General features: G+C 40.3%; 1 protein-coding gene across 2 annotated transcripts; it reads left to right on the top strand.

Annotated features, from left to right (window-relative positions):
* The first annotated feature begins 258 nt into the window (after window positions 1-258).
* On the top strand, window positions 259-3,937 carry LOC148039238 (uncharacterized). Of its 2 annotated transcripts, none has more exons than XM_087675128.1 (3): window positions 259-524; window positions 636-1,935; window positions 2,201-3,937. In XM_087675128.1, the coding sequence occupies exons 2-3, from the start codon at window positions 715-717 to the stop codon at window positions 2,981-2,983; spliced, it is 2,004 nt and encodes a 667-aa protein (XP_087531254.1). In that variant the 5' UTR covers window positions 259-524; window positions 636-714; the 3' UTR covers window positions 2,984-3,937. The 2 variants fall into 2 exon arrangements, with proteins under 2 accessions (XP_087531254.1, XP_087531253.1); XM_087675127.1 differs by having other exon boundaries at window positions 609-1,935.
* Window positions 3,938-18,014: the final 14,077 nt, after the last annotated feature.

Raw genomic sequence — 18,014 nt, 5'->3', positions numbered from 1 at the left:
ACACTAGAGAGGACATGCCATGTTGTTTACCTGCTAAACAGGTGAACTCCCCTGTCTCCTGCCCACTTTGTAAAATGACAGACAACGATGCACTTTTTACATTTGTAACCAATCAAAAAATTTATAATTTTTTTTTAAACAGACTGCGTCCATTCAATGTGTAAAGGTATGACGCCCATGTCCGTACCGAGTTTCAAAAAGTGCGTGCCCACACGCCGTCCATTACTTGGCGTGTAACCAGCCCGAGTCGGGAGAGTTTACACGTTCACATTGTGCGTGAAGTGGATCGGGTTCCGCTGGTCTTCTCTGTTCTGTCGCAAGTGTAGCGGAGAGAGCTGTCTCAGGCGCGTGGTTCCGTCTCGCCTCACCTCACTTCGCATATGAAGCGCTTGCCGTCGGTCTAGCAGACGTGCCATCTTTTTACCTCTCTCTCTCAAGGCGCACCCCTTCGCATTTTGTACCTCCTGGCGATCCGGTTGCCCGTTGGTCGCACCAGAAGCCCTAAATTTGACGTCACGCAAATGGTAAATCCCAGCTTTCTCCTGTATCTGTGTGTGCCTGTGCGTGTGTTATGATCTGCTGTATTTACCACTTTCAATTATGGCCAGGGTTTCACGAAATCGCTTTGTTCTCAGACTTCAGAAACCCTAATTTAGCTCACTCTCTTCGGACACGAACCTTGGCAGTCTCAGCTCTGCATCCTTTGACCAAAGTATGGAAAGTGCCATGCAAGCTGTAGCCAAATTCTTGCAGGACAGCACCAGGGCTATAGAGTGGCTTTTGAGCATGTATGGCTCCCCGTTAGAAACATCAGGGACACCCGAGAGCTCTGACGTGAGGACCTCATTGTCTATTGGTATGCCCAATGTCACACGCAGTGCATTGCCAAATTCACCGGCAGGTAGCTGTGGCCATGGTAGAATGGATGGCCCTTTTGTTTTTTTCGAGACCCTCCAAGCCCACGCCAATGCTCTCAATAGGCCTGAATTGCCAGGTCTTGTGTTTGGTCAAGCTCAGCATTGGTTTCCTTTAAGGGCAGGTGGCAGCACAGCTGATAGCAGGCTTATCGATGCAAATTCTGCTGGGAATCAGCTTCCTTTTGGCTTGGCTTGGTCATCTGAAAGTGTTAACCGGCATGGTTCGGGTGTGGATCGGGAGGCCTTCAAGGCTTTCCTTCGAGAGATGCAGAAAAAGGTTCAAGAGTGGTCCGGCAGTTATAACTTGCTCACTCAGGGCAAGGCTACATTTACAAGGGAAGCCATGGTTTCTAAGGCTGCTGGAAGCGTCCTAAGAACCCTGGACACTAATCAGCCTGATCCTTATTCTGTTCAGTCAAATGGCATTGCTGCAGGACCTACTCTAAATCTCACAGAATCTGCAGAGGCTGCTACTGCTGGTCCAGTTACAGCTCTGGACATTTCCAGGAAACTGGAAGCTTCTTGGCTGCAGGATGGTCCCCACGATCTCAATGGGAAAATGCCAGAAAATTCCTACTCTCATAAACATGCCGATTCTGAGCAGAAAAACTCGGTGGGTGCTCCTTTACATAAGGTTGTGGAAGAGATTGCCAGCCAACTACTGCAAAATGACACAGAGCCACCTTCAGCAGAAATGTTAGATGTACACCCATCAGGTGTTGAGTTGGTGTCCACTCAAGTGGAATGTGGTGCAGAAGCGCATGCTGATATAGTTGCCACTAATGAAGAGAATGCTGGGACATCAGCTGGTGACTTTATTACGCCTGATAAATGTGAAGCACAGTTGCAAATGACTGTGGTACCAACCCCTCCTTCGAAACGAACAAAATTGGCTGTTAGAAGTGAATCTCTTAGGCGAACCACTCAAATAGTAAGCTCGCCTGATTGGCTTCCACCAGGCTGGACAACAGAGGTGAAAATTCGCAATACTGGCAACAGTGCTGGTTCGAAAGACAAGGTGAGGTTTGGGTTTTGGAATTGACTTTTCTCAAAATAGTGTACTTATGCATGACAACTGTGTTGTATGCTTGCTGTCAGTTTTCACAAACTGTAGATCTTTAAGTTGGACTTGTTTGTATCTACAACACGGAAAGCTTACATTTTTTAGACTCAGTAACTGAGTAGAATATCAGGTTGTACGTCTGTAATGAGTTGCGAACTGCCATGTACTTCCAGCACTTTGTAACAGACATTCATTGGCACTCTATGATCTGCTTGTGCAGTACTATGTTGATCCAATCACAGGACGGAAGTTCCGCTCTCGAAAGGAAGTTTTCAGGTACTTGGAAACAGGAACTCCTGATAGGCCCAAGAAAACAGGTGCCAAGCTCAAGAAAACAGAAGGGTTGAATATCATACCTAATGGGATTGAAGGAACACCTGATGGGTTTAATACAATTACTGATGATACAATTCCTGATGGGCTTGATGCAGCAGCTGATAAAGTTGAAGAGCTCAAAAAATCACTTGATGCTCTCAAGAGGCTATCTGATGAACCTATTGTCAAGGAGGCACAGGGAATGGAATTAGCAACTGCTTCAGAGCCAGTTGCCAAGAAGAAGAGGGGTCGACCGCGTGGTTCAATTATTCGATCAAAGACTGCTCCAAGCATGTCAGGCACCTCTCCTTCAATTGCAGCTGCACCAAGTGGAGTATTGGGCAATGTTTTTACGCCTTACAGAACAGGCCAGCCTTCTGAATGGTTGGTATATGAAAGCGTGGCAAGTTTACCATTTCCAGTGTTTGATCCCTTCTACTATTCTGATTTGAATAAATCAAATGGTAACAAGGGTCTTTCCACTATCCCATGGTTCTTCACTGGTCCAGAAGCTTCTTGGAGGCCTTTTCTGGACACGAGTGATATTGCAAAGCCACCTGCTGGGTTAACACCTAATTCTGGGTCAGCAGCAAAGAAATCAACCACTGGCGGAAAAAAATTCTCCAAAAAGAGCTCCTCTGGAATAGCACTGGCATCAGGTGAAGAACAGCCGGCAAATAATGTTTGATTCGAGCTATTATGAGAGGTGAGATGCGAGTGCAATTTCAGCCTTGCAAGCAGTAGTCAGCTTACTCATGTGAATATGGTCTGGTTGAATGAGTGAGAATTTTGATGGGATGAAGCTAAATTCAAATGTCATCCTTGCCATTTGTTTCGCTTGGAGACATCTGGCTGGGCTCACAAACATTTATTTTGATGGAACTTGCCAGTGTTGTAAAGTTATTTTGTATCAGGCATCATATCTCAGGAATCATTACATTTGAGATAACAAAGGAGGTTAATGCAAGGTTGTAATGCTGTGTTAGTGACAATCATGTGATGCTCTCAATTCCATCACAAACCAATTGACTTTTAACGAGGGTGCAGTTTAGAACTCCTGCTCTAACACGAACAAGGACATTCTTAATTTAGGTTCTCTACGGCTTTGTACTAAAGACTTTGCTGGTGTATGAGAGCATGGCTACTTTACCATTTCCAGTGTTTGATCCCTTTTACTATTCTGATTTGAATAAATCAGATGGTAACAAGGGTCCTCCATGGTTCTTCACTGGTCCAGATCTTGGAGGCCTTTTTTCGATACGAGTGGTTTTGCAAAGCCTCCTGCTGGGCCAACACCTGGTTCTGGACTGGCTAAGAAATCAACCAGTGGTGGAAATATATTCTCCAAAAAGAGCTGTTCTGCACTGGCATCAGGTCAATAACAATTGGTAAATAATGTTTGATCCAAGCTATTAACAGAGGTAAGATTTAATGCAATTTCAGCCTTGCAAGTAGTAGTCAACCTACTCATGTGAATATGGCCTGGTTTACTCTGAGAATTTTGATGGGATAGTACTGAATTCAAATACCATTCTAGCCATTTGTTTTGGTTGGAGACATCTGGCTGGCCTCACAAACATTTGTTTTGATGGAAGGTGCCATTTTTGTCAAGTTTTTATTATGTATCAGGCTTCCTGTCTCAGGAATCGTTACATCTGAGATAACAAAGGAGATTAGTTTAAGATCATAATGCTGTGTTAGTGACAATCATGTGATGCTCTTAATTCCATCAGAAACCAATCTAATTTTAACTAGGGTGCAGTTTAGAACTACTGCTCTAACATGAACAAGGACATTCTTAATCTAGGTTCTCTATTGCTTAGCACTAAAGACTTTATGCATAAAGCTGCTTTCATGGAGTTAAGCTGCTAGATTATTGGATAAGTGTAAATGCTATGCTGAAGCTGGAGCATCCTCAGCAAATGTTTGACACTGGCTTCATGTATGAGATGGTTACTATCTATCTTTTCTACCCTTCCTTTTTGCAATGCTAACAATGGCTCAAAGAATCCGTTTTGACCTAAGTGCTAGTAAAGAGAGTAGAAGTCAGCATAATCCAGTCTCTCCCTAGTGTCTCATACTAGATTACATGTGAAGATAATGATTGTCTTAAATAATGCTTGCGATATATAAGGAGATCTGAGCGGCTTAATGAAGCTAGCTAGCTATCTTAGCTAGATCTTTTGGTCCCAATTTACCCAATTTACAAGAAAACTCCCAATTCCATAGTTCCTTGAAGGCAGGATACCTGCTTACTTTCCTCATCAGGAACCAACTTCTCCTATTGACTGTAAGGTGAAGGGCTTGATGGTCTGAACTGCCACTCTTGAAATTTACATTGTCAAACATCCAAAATACCATGTGTTGATGCTCACCTCCAGGAATACTTATATGCTACAACTCTTGATTCCAGATACTCCTAGCCAAGCATCCATTCCAAAAGAGATGCACTATGCTTCTTGGGCACAACAGTTACCGTTGGTAAAACCTCTTTGCTTGAGCTTCTCTCTTGTGAAGGTTGCAGTAGCCATGTGTTAGCTTGCCATTTTATTTTGCTAGTCTATCATCTCCTAGTTGTGAGCTCTGTTAGAAAGTGATGGAGACATTGGAGCTTTGATTGTCATTCCCACTTAGTTTAGTTTGCACTTTGATTGTCATTCCCACTCAGTTAAGTTTGCACTTACTTTGTTAGTCAGTTTTAGGTTTTCTTTATTTGCTACGTGCCTCTTAGTTTGTGCAGCCCTCGTAGGTTGTGATCAGCCCTTGATTGCTGTGATTTCCCAAAGGATGCAATGCCGACATTTTTCGTTGTAGTTCATGCATTTGGCCAGCCCTTATTGTAGTCGGATTGCATACCTTTACCATTTTAGGCAGGTTCGCTAGTTTTGGTGGTTATTGGCTATTTATAGCCGTACTTGGCAACACACAATCATTTATCTTTTGTCTTTTGCAGGGGTTGCAAGCTGCACACTCCTTTGTCTCCATCTTTGGTGCTATCGTCATTGCTAGCTTGATCCGGTGTCCTCATTGATGCTTTGGATTGCATGTAGGGATTGATCTTCATCATTGTATTTAGCATCCATTCTAGATCATGCAGATTTCTCTTTCATTTTTGCTATCTTTTCTCTTTTCCTTGTCTCCTTGTTTGTGTTCCTCTCACATGGTATCATCATCAAAGTGAGGACATAGAGGTTTCCTTCAAAGAAGACCACCCTATTGTTGAAAACACAAAATTTCAGCTGCTTGTTTGTTGTAGAAAACACACAGTTTTAACGTTTTACAAGTGCTTTCAACAAAGGCGAGACATATATAATTGATTTCTTGTAGGTTCTCTCTTGTTAAGCTCTTCTATAGCCAAATGCAACAGATTTAGTGTGTTTACAGGTCTATAGACATGGAATATCATTGGTTCCAAGGCTTTGATGACTTAGATGAGGAGTTTATTGTACTCCCTTTGATATGTGGCATGATCAACGCGAGGATCGGAGGTTCTAGCCCCAATGTGAATGTGAACCCTCTCTGAATAGGTCACATAGATTTGAGCCGCCATCTACTCCTCTTCATGTCTCCCATAGGGCCTGTCATTTTGGCCCTATGATGGCTCATTTTGTACAAATGCTCATTCTTTCTTCGCTATCCAAAGAAGACAATTTGGATGGATCAAATTACTCCTTTTGGTCTTGCAAAGTTGATTGTATATTTGGCACCTTTGATCTTTGGGCCTTTGTCACTACCCTATTCCTTGGCTCATGGAGGATCTCACTATTTTTTCATCTATGGATCGTGTAGCCCTTTGAGATAGGCTCAACTCTCAAGCCCAATCCCTTCTCTTTATGACCCTTTAGGATTTTGTCCTTGTTTTTGTATGCAGGTTAAAGACGGCAGCAGAAGTGTGGAGAAATATTTCTTCTCTTTATCATTAGAAGACATTTGCCCACGATATCACCTTGGAGAAGTAGCTTTGCATGCTCTCAGTTGATGAGACTACTATGAAGGTCCACATCAACAAAATGGAGGATACAAGATACGAGCTTGCATCCCTTGGATGGACGATATCTTTAGAGGATATGGTCATGGTTATTCTTATCCAAATGTGATCTCTTGAGTACGATGTCTTCGATAGTAGTCTTCTAACATTGAGAGTGCATGAGACTCTTCTTTTGAAAGAGTTAAACTTGCTTGTCTTGGAGCATGATGAGCATCTTGAAGAGATAGGAGCTAATGACTTGTTGATAGGATTGGCTTCAAGGTTTTCATTCCAAACTGGCTTTGGTCACCATTGGTGGCAACTCTTCCATACCAATGCGTGGAGCGGGAACCATTACCCTTTTATTCGATTGTCATGCTTTAGTGAACAAAGTCCTTTATGTACCAAATTTGGGCTTTAATATTCTTTTTATGTCCATGGTTTGACACAACTAGATACTTGTGTGGTCTTTATCTAGGACTGTGACCATTGAGAACTCTTTTACAGGTTTTATTATTTCGACAAGTACTTAGGAGGGTGGGCTTTATAAGCTCATTGCCTTTGCTGTGTGGACTTCTCATGAGCTTGGGTTACTTTGGCATACTTGTTATGGGCACTAAACTTTGACTCCATACACAAGGCTTCTTGGAAGAAGTTAGTGGAGGGTCTCCTAGATTTTCTCCTATTCACACCTTGTATCCTAGTTACTTATGGGGCAAGCAACATAGACAATCTAATCCACATGTTGCTTCTTGAAGGGCTACTACACTACTAAAGTTGCTTCACACCGACTCATGTAGACCTATGGGCATGACCTACCGTAGGAAGGCCAAGTATTTGATGCTAATTGTTGATGATTTAAGCAAATATATGTGTTTGTACTTCTTGGAGTACAAGACTTAGGTCTACTCCAACTTTTGCAAGTGCAAGTTGTTTGTTGAAACACAAACATCTTTCAAGGTTTGAGGTCTACGAGCCGACTGTGGCATCAAGTTTTGCTCTTATTCTTTGAAAGTTTTGCAGGGATCAAGACATTCGGGTATTCCCATCTGGACTTACCATTGGAGAATGGTGTAGTGGAGCACGCCAATTGAACCATGCTTGAGATGGCTCGATCGATGTTGGAACATTAGATTCTAGCTTGTTCTCTTTGGGGTGAGATAGTTGCTAGAATGATGCATATCCGCAATAGGTCTTTGACTTTCACATTGCAAGATATGACTCCGTGTGATGCATTTTTTGGAAATAAGCCTCATGTCTCTGATTTCGCATCTTTGGATGCAATGCTTGTGTCCATGTTGACAAGAAGAAATAAGAGAGCAAGCTTCATGGGAAGTTAAAAAAGCTTATTTTCATGGATTACAACACAACCATGAAGGGCTGCATGCTCTACGACTTGTTGACACTTGCTGAAAAAGTCATGTGGCATACGGGGGTATGACAATGTAACCCCTTGGCCTTTTTGGTCCCTTAGCACTAGAATATCCATTAGCATACAAGACTAGGGGGTTTCGGTTGACTAGGATCTATTGAGCAACTTGACTCTTAAGGTGACACTTTCCTCTCTTAGATCTAATAGCTTTAGACCTTCATTGATAGCCTATAGGGCATTTTGAAGTTTGCATTGAGGTTGGAGTGGCATATCTTTTGCTTTCACTTTTCCGCCACAAAAAGTAGCCAATCATTGAATCCCATTGTCTTTGAGCTCATGCATTTTGAAAGATAAGAGGAACATAAAAGGTTATTGCTTGGTAGATAAAAATGCTCAATATTTTTAGTTTGACATTATTAGCTGAGTGTACATTTCTTTGGGCATTTCATATTTTATGCCAAATGTTTTATTAGTTGGCTAATTAGTATTTTGATGCCAGTATATGGCTGTTTGATTGTCATCATGTTCGGCACACTTTCTACCTATTTATATGCATGCTTTGTCCTCTAGTCAATCTTCCATCATATACTTATCCTTTAGCATGAATATATTCCAGTGGAGAGAGGGAGGCTGTGCACATTGCCGATAACTCAATCTTAGAGCTTTTGGATTGTTCTTGTGCCTTGAAATATGGATTCCATTTCCCAAGCAAATTCTCTTTGAGCTATTGTATTCTTTGCAATATTCTTTTTTGTCTTTTGTGGTCCTGCAATTTATTATAGCAATGTCTCTTTGTTTCCATTCCTACTCACTATTGTGACATCGTATCAAAGCATCTTCCACTTGGTTTTGGTGCTATCTATTATTGTTTTGAGTGTTAGTCATGCATTTTTTTTGCTTGTGTTTATTGTTGCTCATGGTCCAGTTTCTCCATGGGACTGTTGATGTGCTAGACAGCTATATTTAGCCCCAAGCAACCACAAATTGCTTGCATTTTGTTGTTGCATGCTCATGTTTTTGGTTTTTTGTTTATGTTTTGTAGAATATCACTCATGTTTTGCTGATTCTCATGCCGTTCTGCCTCTTCTATGATTGATTTTGTTGGTATAGTTGAGATTTTGCCATTTGTGCACCATTTTCCAACTTTTTTTCTCATAGATATGCTCTTTGGCAATATGCTTTTCAAGAAGTTTGTGTTTTAAAGCCTAATTTCGACTCTCAAAGGAAGCATCACACGTGTCAGTTGTTGTGTTTTTGGCACTACACTCTTCACTTTTGTTCCGCCTATTGTGTTTCGAGCTAGATTATTTGGAAGTAGTGCTTATTTTGGAGATAGATGATGCTTGTGCCTACTTTGCTATTCTCATGTGCATCTCTAAAGAAGTCCTTATAGCGATTACCTCCTTTGGGATAGCTTCAAAAGTGTGCAAGAAGTTACAAATTATGTGTGAGCCATCCCTTGTTTGGGTGACACAGATATAGGATAAGCTTTGATGCACGCAAATTGTCCTTCCAAACGCACATATTGTGGAGACTATTCTCTACAATCTTCCTTCGAAGTTTGATGGTGTGCCCAATGCCTTATTAGTCCAGGTGCTAACAATACCTATTAGTTTTGAGCATGTATCCTATATGTTTCTTGAGCATGAGGTTTCTTTGTGTTTACATGGGAGGTTACCATCTCGTTATACTGGCAATTAGGAAGCTTTTACAGCTTCAGAGAGGGTGATAGGTAGAAGAAGAAGAAGGCATAATATTCTCATTGTGGTAAGAAGGGGCATCTTCGAAAGGAATACAAGAAACTAGCATTATTAATGAAGGAGAGGGAGGAGAATAAGAAGGGTAAGGGCTCATTTGACAAGTCATCACAACACCGTCTTTCGGCTTCGATTCTGATTTTGGTCCTTCAACCAAGGAAAAGGAGGTTACGAAGGGATCTTCCTTTGCACAATGAAGGTAAAGGCTACAAAGGGATCTTCCTCTACAGGATAAAGACAATAGGCCTTCTCTTTTGCCTTCTAGCCCTAGTGTGCTGTGTGAGAGAGGGCATGCAAGAGGATGGTGTTGGTGGGGCATCCCAGCCTCATTGATATGCAGGTGCAATTGACACCAAGTGTGGCTTCCCACATGCATTTTTGAAGTTTGGTAGGTTTTGAAACTCTAGATCTGGGACTGATATCTAGGTTTATGATGGGCTATTTTGCTCAATAGAGTGGTCTTTGCTTGTAGTTTGAGCTTACATGAGGGGACACTTTGGTGGTGGGAATCCATGGTCATGATCAACTTTTTGTGGAGCTGGTTTGCGATAGACATTGATAACTATTGTGACTAATTTAATGGCCAAGGATTGGTATGAATGGTATTGACACTAGTGTCTTTTCGAGGCACCTTGGTGGTGGCTTGATCATCCACTACTTGGGTATCCATGGTTCTATTTGAGTGTCAATGTTATATGTACTATGATGAGTCCTTATCATTGGATATTTGATTGTACTAATCACATATGATCTAAGAGAAGATTTTAGTAGAGTGTACATCTCATGGGCTAGAGTGTGCACATGTGTGGGCATATGCTAGATGTTTATTGGATGCCAATTGATATTTTGGTGCCAATTTATGGCTGGTTGACTAGTCATCATGTTTGGTACACTTTCTGTCCATTTATAGGTAGGCTTCCTCCTCTAGTCACATCCATCATATACTTATCCTTCAACATGATTGCACCCTAGTAGAGAGAAGGAGACCATGCACATTGCTTGTGATTTAGTGCTCGAGACCTAGTACTGTTCTTGTGCCTTGGCTCATACCCACTAAGGATAGATGAGATGACAATGAATGTGCCATAACCATGAGTGGACCACGTGAGTGTATTCTGGCTATAGAATCATTGACATGTCCTCCTTATTGGTCACCTAATGTGCTGGTGAGAGTAAAGCCTTGCCACATCATCAAGTCATGTAGTGGATGCCAGCTCATGTAGAGCTTGATATCTCAACACTTTTGGTATCATTCAGGGAAGAAATCATTAGCCATTGACTATCATTTGTGGATAAACTTGTTATTCATAGTTTGGGACATCAAGCATTTGAATGTTGATACTTTAGTAATTTTTATTCACTGAGAATTTAATGCTAGGATGATGTATTGATGCTTGGGGGTGCTCAACATATCTATTAGAGCTCATTTTACTATGCCATTACAAGGATCCATTGACAACAAGTGTAAGCTTTGAATATCAATGCAATCTATGCTTACATGTCATCTGGGAATGCTCTTTGATAATATGAATGGTTGACATTGTTGGTCATGTATGCATATTCTCTCCTTTGAGCATTGAGCTTTGATTCTAAGCTCTCTTACATCCATATTTGTAGAGGTTGCATGGTCTAGTGATTTCTTGTTCATGGGCTTGGATGCTCATGCTATTTACATGCTTTGCATGTACTATTTGGTAACTTTGGGCTTCTAGATGTTATGGCATACATGTATTGAGCTTGCTTTGCTCTTTGATACTTTGATTTGATTTCAATGGGAGTACTTTTAGTTTTTATTGCATAGCATGGCTTTTAGAGATTGGGGAGGCTTTTATATATACTTATTGGTTTATGGAGACATTGTCTTTGTAGTTACTAATCATTGTGGGCTGATCTTCATTTGATTTTTGGTTACTCGATACTTTCTCCTATTAGATGGGTTGCCAGTATTGATACATACTTTGTTGTATGTACTGAGCTACACTATTCATGAGCAATGAATTGGTTGTAGCTTGGTAAATCTCTTTGTTGCTTGGAGATCTCTTATGCAAAATTAACTCATGTACTTCATTACCCCTTGCTTTGGGATGTATCTATGTATCTAATAATTTTGATGCTTTAATAGTATTTAATACTTAGATTTGTATACCCTTCTTGGAAGATTACTCATGGCAACCTCATTTTTGCTATGTTGAAGATGCATAGAGGAAGAAAGAGACACAAACATAAAATGATCTTAGAGAGCAGAGTACTCTCATTCTTCTATTTGATTATTTGTTCATCTCGAATAACACACAAAAACCAAAGTACCTTAACCATAGTGTGAACATCTAACCTAGTAGCTAACTCTAGTTAGGTTGTCTTGACTCATTTATTAGCACACATAACATACAACTAACCTATAGCCGTGAGAGTTTGTGAGCTTGATTCTTCACACTCCGCCTCAAGCTCAAGTCACCTCCTATATCCCATTAGCATCCTAAAATGAGTAAAATTATCTCTACCAAGTGATTTGGTAAAGATGTCTGTTATCTGGACTTCAGTTTTCACATGGATAAGATCTATCTTGCCTCCAAGTACCATTTCCTTGATGAAATGGTAATGCACTTCTATGTGCTTTGATCTTGCATGATAAATATGATTATTGGAAAGAAGTACATTGCTCATGTTGTCACAGTATAGCTTGATAGGTTTTAACCAACCAAACAGTTTTGCATGTAGCTAAGGCTACACCCTTGTATTCTGCTTCAGTACTCGAGAGAGCCACAATGGGTTACTTTTTATTGCTCTAGCTAATCATATTACCGCCAAGACCAAATACATACCCACTTGTTGATCTTTTGTCGCATGCACATCCAACCTAATCTGCATCATTGTAACCTATTAGCTCAAGGGTCTTACCATACTCATAGAACAACCCATAGTGTAATGTAGCCTTCACATGCCTCATAATCCTTCTCATTGCATCTAAATGAGGATTTCTTGGCTATTGCATTAATTAATTGATCAACCCAAATGAATAACTGAGATTTGGTCTAGTGATTGGTAAGATAAATCAAGCTCCCAACCATCTATTTGTACATGGTTACATTCTCAATCTCATTTCCTGTATCAATTGTCAACTTGACATTCTACTCCAATTGAGTATTCATGGGCTTACATTCTAGCATACCATACATCTGTAGCATATTGTATGCATATTGATTTTGTAACATCTAGATTCCTTGAGGTGTGTGTATGACTTCGATTCCAATGAAAAATTTTAGCACTCCCAAATCTTTGATTTGAAACTCTTTCTACAACATATACTTGATCTCATCAATCCCTTGCAAATAATCACATGTAATGACCAAGTCATCTACATACAACACCAAAATCACATAGCCTTTCTTTGTCTTCTTGGTAAATAAGCTATGATCTGCTTTGCTAACTTGAAATCCAAGACTCAGTAAGTATGAGTTGATTTTTGCATTCCATGCCCGTGGTGCCTATTTCAATGAATATAATGCTTTCTTCAATCTGCAAACATAAGATGGATATTCAAGATGTACATATCCTTCTGGATGATCCATATAGACTTCTTCCATCAAGTCACCATTTGGAAAAGCACTCTTTACGTCCATATGATATAAGTTTTAACCCTTGGATGTAGCTAATGCAATGATAGTCTATACAATTGCCATCTTTGCAACACGACTAAAAGTATCTTCATAGTCTAGTCCATAATATTGTTGAGCATAACCCTTCACAAAAACGAACCTAGCTTTGTATCTCTCAAGTTAGCCATAGGAGTTGCATTCGACTTAATAAAACTACTTGCATTTAATAGACATCTTGCCTCAGGTAGTTGATGAACCAAATCCCAAGTTGTATTTTCCATCAAAGCATCATACTCTTCATCCATGGATTTACACCAATTCTCATCTTTGACTACTTCTGCAAATGATGTGGGCTCTTTGTAACTCATAACTTTTGTCATGTATGCATAGTGCTTAGTTGAGTATCCACTATAAATAAATTTGTCAACTGGTTTTCTTTCTCTTTGTGATCTCTGTAGATGTTGTGCAACTATGTGATTCTACTCTCTTATGAGGTGGTACATACTTATGCTTAACAAGAGGTGTAACAATTGCAGGTATGTTTGAGAAATAGAAAGTGAGCTTGTTTGCCAAATTGACAAGCTAAACATATGTGCCCCAAATCAAAATATTTAAACTTTGGCAACCCTGAAACAATATCCTTTTGCTGCATACTTTTCATCCTCTCTGTACATTTATGTGTCCGATGCATTTATGCCAGATATCTATGTCTCTGACACTTGCATCACCATGAGAAAACATTGCAGCTTTCAACTCAAGAATATTTGCATCCAATGCAAAGATTCTTCCATGTCTTTCCCTTTTCAATCAGCTTGTAACCTCTACCATATTCCTCAATAAAACATCCATCTTTGTTAAAACATACCTATAGGTTTTGTCTAGCCATATGGTCAACAGATAACAAATTCTTTGTGATGGATAGAACATGCATAACATCATACAACTTCTTCTTCTTGCCATCAGGCATAACCAATGAACCAACTCATATATGAGTTATGTCATGCTGGTTGTCATCTCTAGTGCATTCATAACCATTTGCACCTGTTTTCATTTCATCAAACCACTCACCATGTGGTGTCATATAGCAAGTGCAAATGCATGGCCAACTTGGTAGTGCCAATGCATGATGGGAACATGGGCATCAAGGAAATTATGTACATACAAGCATGGGACAACAAGGATACTTTGGTGGTGGTACCATTTTTCATGCTATGGTTGGACAAGCACCGCATACGAGAATGTATGGCACATATCCCTATGGTATGCAGTAGCCAATGCATGGCTCACAACACCCAATGTATCTGGGTAATGCAAGTGGAATGCCTAATCCCACGTATGGGAGATAAGTATGATGCTTGGGGCACAAAGCGGGCCATATGGATATGTAATGGCACCCCTAGGGACTGTTGGAGCACAAGGATTTGGTGCTGGTCATGTAGGTGCTTCAGATAGTGCTAGTTTTTATGTAAATTCAACAAATGCAGCCTTTTGCAATAGTCGGTGTATGACAACTTGACACCCAAAGGGGCAGCAAAAGACTATGATGAGGGTGGAAAAGGAGTGAAGTTTGAGTCCTTCAGCAGTGTACAAGATAGGCTGAAAGATTTGACTTTCATTCAATAGTTTGATGCATCCTATTTAGGGGGGAACTTCATGGAGTCCTCAAAGATTTGAAAGGCAGCCACTTTCTTGAAAGGGAATGCATTACAATGGTGGTCCACTCTTTTGATGCAAGGTAGAGCACTATCAATGTGGGTACAATTCAAGCAAATTTTTGTATCGAATTGGTTGACCAGTACCTTTGAGGTGGACATCATGACATCTTGGAAAAAGCTGGATGCTAAGGAATGTAAGAATTTGGAGCAATATAATAAGAAGTTTTGGGATGCATTACTGCCTATTACTTCTTATCGCCCTGTACCACTTCATGAGCAAGTGGAAAAATATGTTTGTGGACTGCCCAAAGGAATCAAAGATTTTTGCATTAAATCCACCGTATCTAGCATGTCTCAGCTTATAGAGATTGTTGCTACAGCCGATGCTTTGCTGTGTGGGAAGGATTCAGGCCTCCTAGAGAGTGGCGAGAAGTCAAATAAAAAGTTGTTTCAGGCTGAGAAAAGGGGCAGATTTGAAAATCAGCCTCCTGAAAAGAGGCCAAAACAACAAAGAAAGGGCTCGAAAACATTGGCACAATGTAGGGAATTGATGGCTACAAATAAATGTTTAATTTAAGAACAAAAGAGGGACACATTGCAACGGGCTGTCGCAATAGGAAGCAAGCTGGAAAATGAAAAAATCAGGGAGATTCTAAAGGAAAGAAGCCTAAAACATCAGTAGGATTGGTGCCCGATGTTGTTAGTGATCATCCCAATGATGATGCTACTAAGTTGTGTAGAGCATGGGGCAAAAATTAGGGATCAATATGCATTGATTTTCTTTGATTATGGTGCACAAGCCAACTTCATCTCTGTTGACATAGCCACCTATCTAGGTATCAGGGAGGATGAGATGGCACCCATGGGGGAAGTTGGAATGGCATGTAAAGGCCATGTAGAGCTCGTCACACCGCTCATGGGAAAGCTTTGGTTGCATATACAAGGATATGTGGACAACGAAGAGTTTTTCATTGCTCCACTTGAGGGTTGTGATGTATTACTTGGCATGCCATGGTGTCACTGTATGCATGACGTGATTGATTCTCGTGCAAAAAAAGATCACTATTCAGCATAAGGGAAAGATATTCACACTTGATGTAAAGTTGAAAGGTGAATTTGTCCCTATTGTATTTGCAGCTGCCATGTCTAAAGTAATGAAAAATCATCTTTCAGCGTACTTGGTTTTTACTAAGGATAAAGATGATAGTGAGAATGTTGGAAACATGTCTAAGTTAGAGAAGGGTTGCATGTCATTTCTGAAAATGTATGCTGATTGCTTCTCTTAGTCACTTCTAGGGTAGTTACCGCCTGAAAGGCAAGAAGATCATGGCATAGATCTTATCCTTGGAAGTAGGCCACTTAATAAGCCACCCTACAGAGTTAGTGCAGCCCAACAGGAGGAGATTATGAGTCAGGTAAATGAGCTATTAGAAAAAGGGTTGATTCAACCCAACTCATCTCCTTTTTGCTCTCCAGTGCTTTTGCTGCAGAAAAAGGATGGTTCATGGCGTATGTGCATTGATTATCATGCTCTCTGAACAAGATCACAATAAAGAATCACTTTCTGATTCCTTGGATCGATGATGTTATGGATAGATTGCAAGGGACAACCATATTTAGCCGTATAGATTTGAAAAGTGGGTATCATTAGATATGCATTAGACCAAAAGATGTGCCTAAGACAACTTTTAGGACATCTTTTGGATTGTATGAGTTTTTTGTTACACCTTTTGGACTTATGAATTCTCTTGCCACTTTTAATTGGATGATGGATCATATCTTCAGGCCACATAGAGGATTTGTGGGCACTTTCTTTGATGAGATGATTGTCTATTCAAAGAACGAGGTAGAGCATAGAAGACACTTGGATATTGTGTCAATGAATTGCGTGACCATAGGCTGGTTATCAATGACAAGAAAAGTGAATTCTTCTTGCATGAAATCCACTTTTTAGGGCATATTGTATCGGCTCATGGTATTTGCATGGACCCTGCAAAGGTTGAAGCAATACAATCATGGCCACCTTTGGGGAATGTGCATGATATCCACAGCTTCTTGGGTTTATGTTCTTGGTGCAAGAAATATGTACGAGGGTTTGTTGAAATTGCATCTCCATTACATGCCTTGCAAAAGAAGGATGTGTCATTTAGATGGACAACAATGGAAATTTTAGCATTCGAAAAGTTGAAGGAAAAGATGAATTTATATCCTATGCTTGTGTTGCCCGATCTAAGGAAGTCATTCATAGTTCAATGTGATGCATGTGGTAACAGCATTGGGGATGTTCTTATGCAGGACGACCGAGTTGTGGCCTATGAGAGCTGAATTCTCCATGGTGTAGAAAAGAATTTGCAGGTCTATGAGAAATAGCTCTTGGATGTAATTCATGCACTGTCTACGTGGAAACATTATTTGTTGGGGGCTGATTTCACAGTGCAGACAGACTATCAAACTTTGAGGGAATTTTCGACACAGACAAAGTTGTTAGAGAAGCATATGAGATGAGCAAAATTTCTCTCTATGTTTCATTTTTAGATTGTACATATTGATGGTAAAAAGAATGTTGTGGCTTATGCACTGTCACGTAAGCCACAAATTTCAACCGTTAGCATGGTTTATCACACTGAGTTGGATGCCATGAAAGAAGAATATGTTGCTGATTTGGACTTTGCTAATGCTTATGATCAGCTTTGCAATGGCCAAAGGCATGAACAATTTGTGTTAAGAGATGGATTTTTGATGATGCATGGATGATTATGTGTCACAAAGCAGTTAAGGCCTAGAGTTATCATTGAAAGTCATGTTTCTTTGTATGCAGGACATAGAGGTATCGATGCCACAGTCAAGGCATTGGAGCATTTCTTTTATTGGCCAGCTTTGAGGCATGATGTAGAACAGTTTGTTAAGACATGCATTGTATGTCAGAAGGTAAAGTATGATAGGCAAAATATACCGGGTTTATTATAGCCCTTGCCTATTCCAGACAAGCCTTGGCAGAGCATTGCAATGGACTTTATTTTTGAGATTCCTAAGACACCTATAGGGAATAATGGGATATGGACTATCATTTGCAGGTTTAGCAAACAAGCCCATTTCATTCTGATGAGGAAGAAAATAAAGGTTGATCATATGGCACAATTGTTTTTGCAGCACATCTTTAAGTATCATGGTATGGTAGAGTCGATCATTAGTGATCGAGACCCCGGGATGACCAGTTTATTTTGGAAGGGCTTGTTTGAGAATATGGATACCACGCTGAAATTCTCATCATCCTTCCATTTGTAGATAGATGGTTAGTCTGAGGAAGCAAATTCCACAGTGTTAGATCTTTTGAGGTGCTATGTTTCAGACCACAAGACACAATGGGAGCAG

This window comes from Lygodium microphyllum, chromosome 3, assembly GCF_053477565.2.
Source record: "Lygodium microphyllum isolate KBCC chromosome 3, Lygodium_microphyllum_v1.1.10, whole genome shotgun sequence".
Classification (NCBI taxonomy): Eukaryota; Viridiplantae; Streptophyta; class Polypodiopsida; order Schizaeales; family Lygodiaceae; genus Lygodium; species Lygodium microphyllum.
The sequence above is the reverse complement of the archived record's forward strand: the minus strand, read 5'-3'. Positions and strand labels throughout refer to the sequence as shown.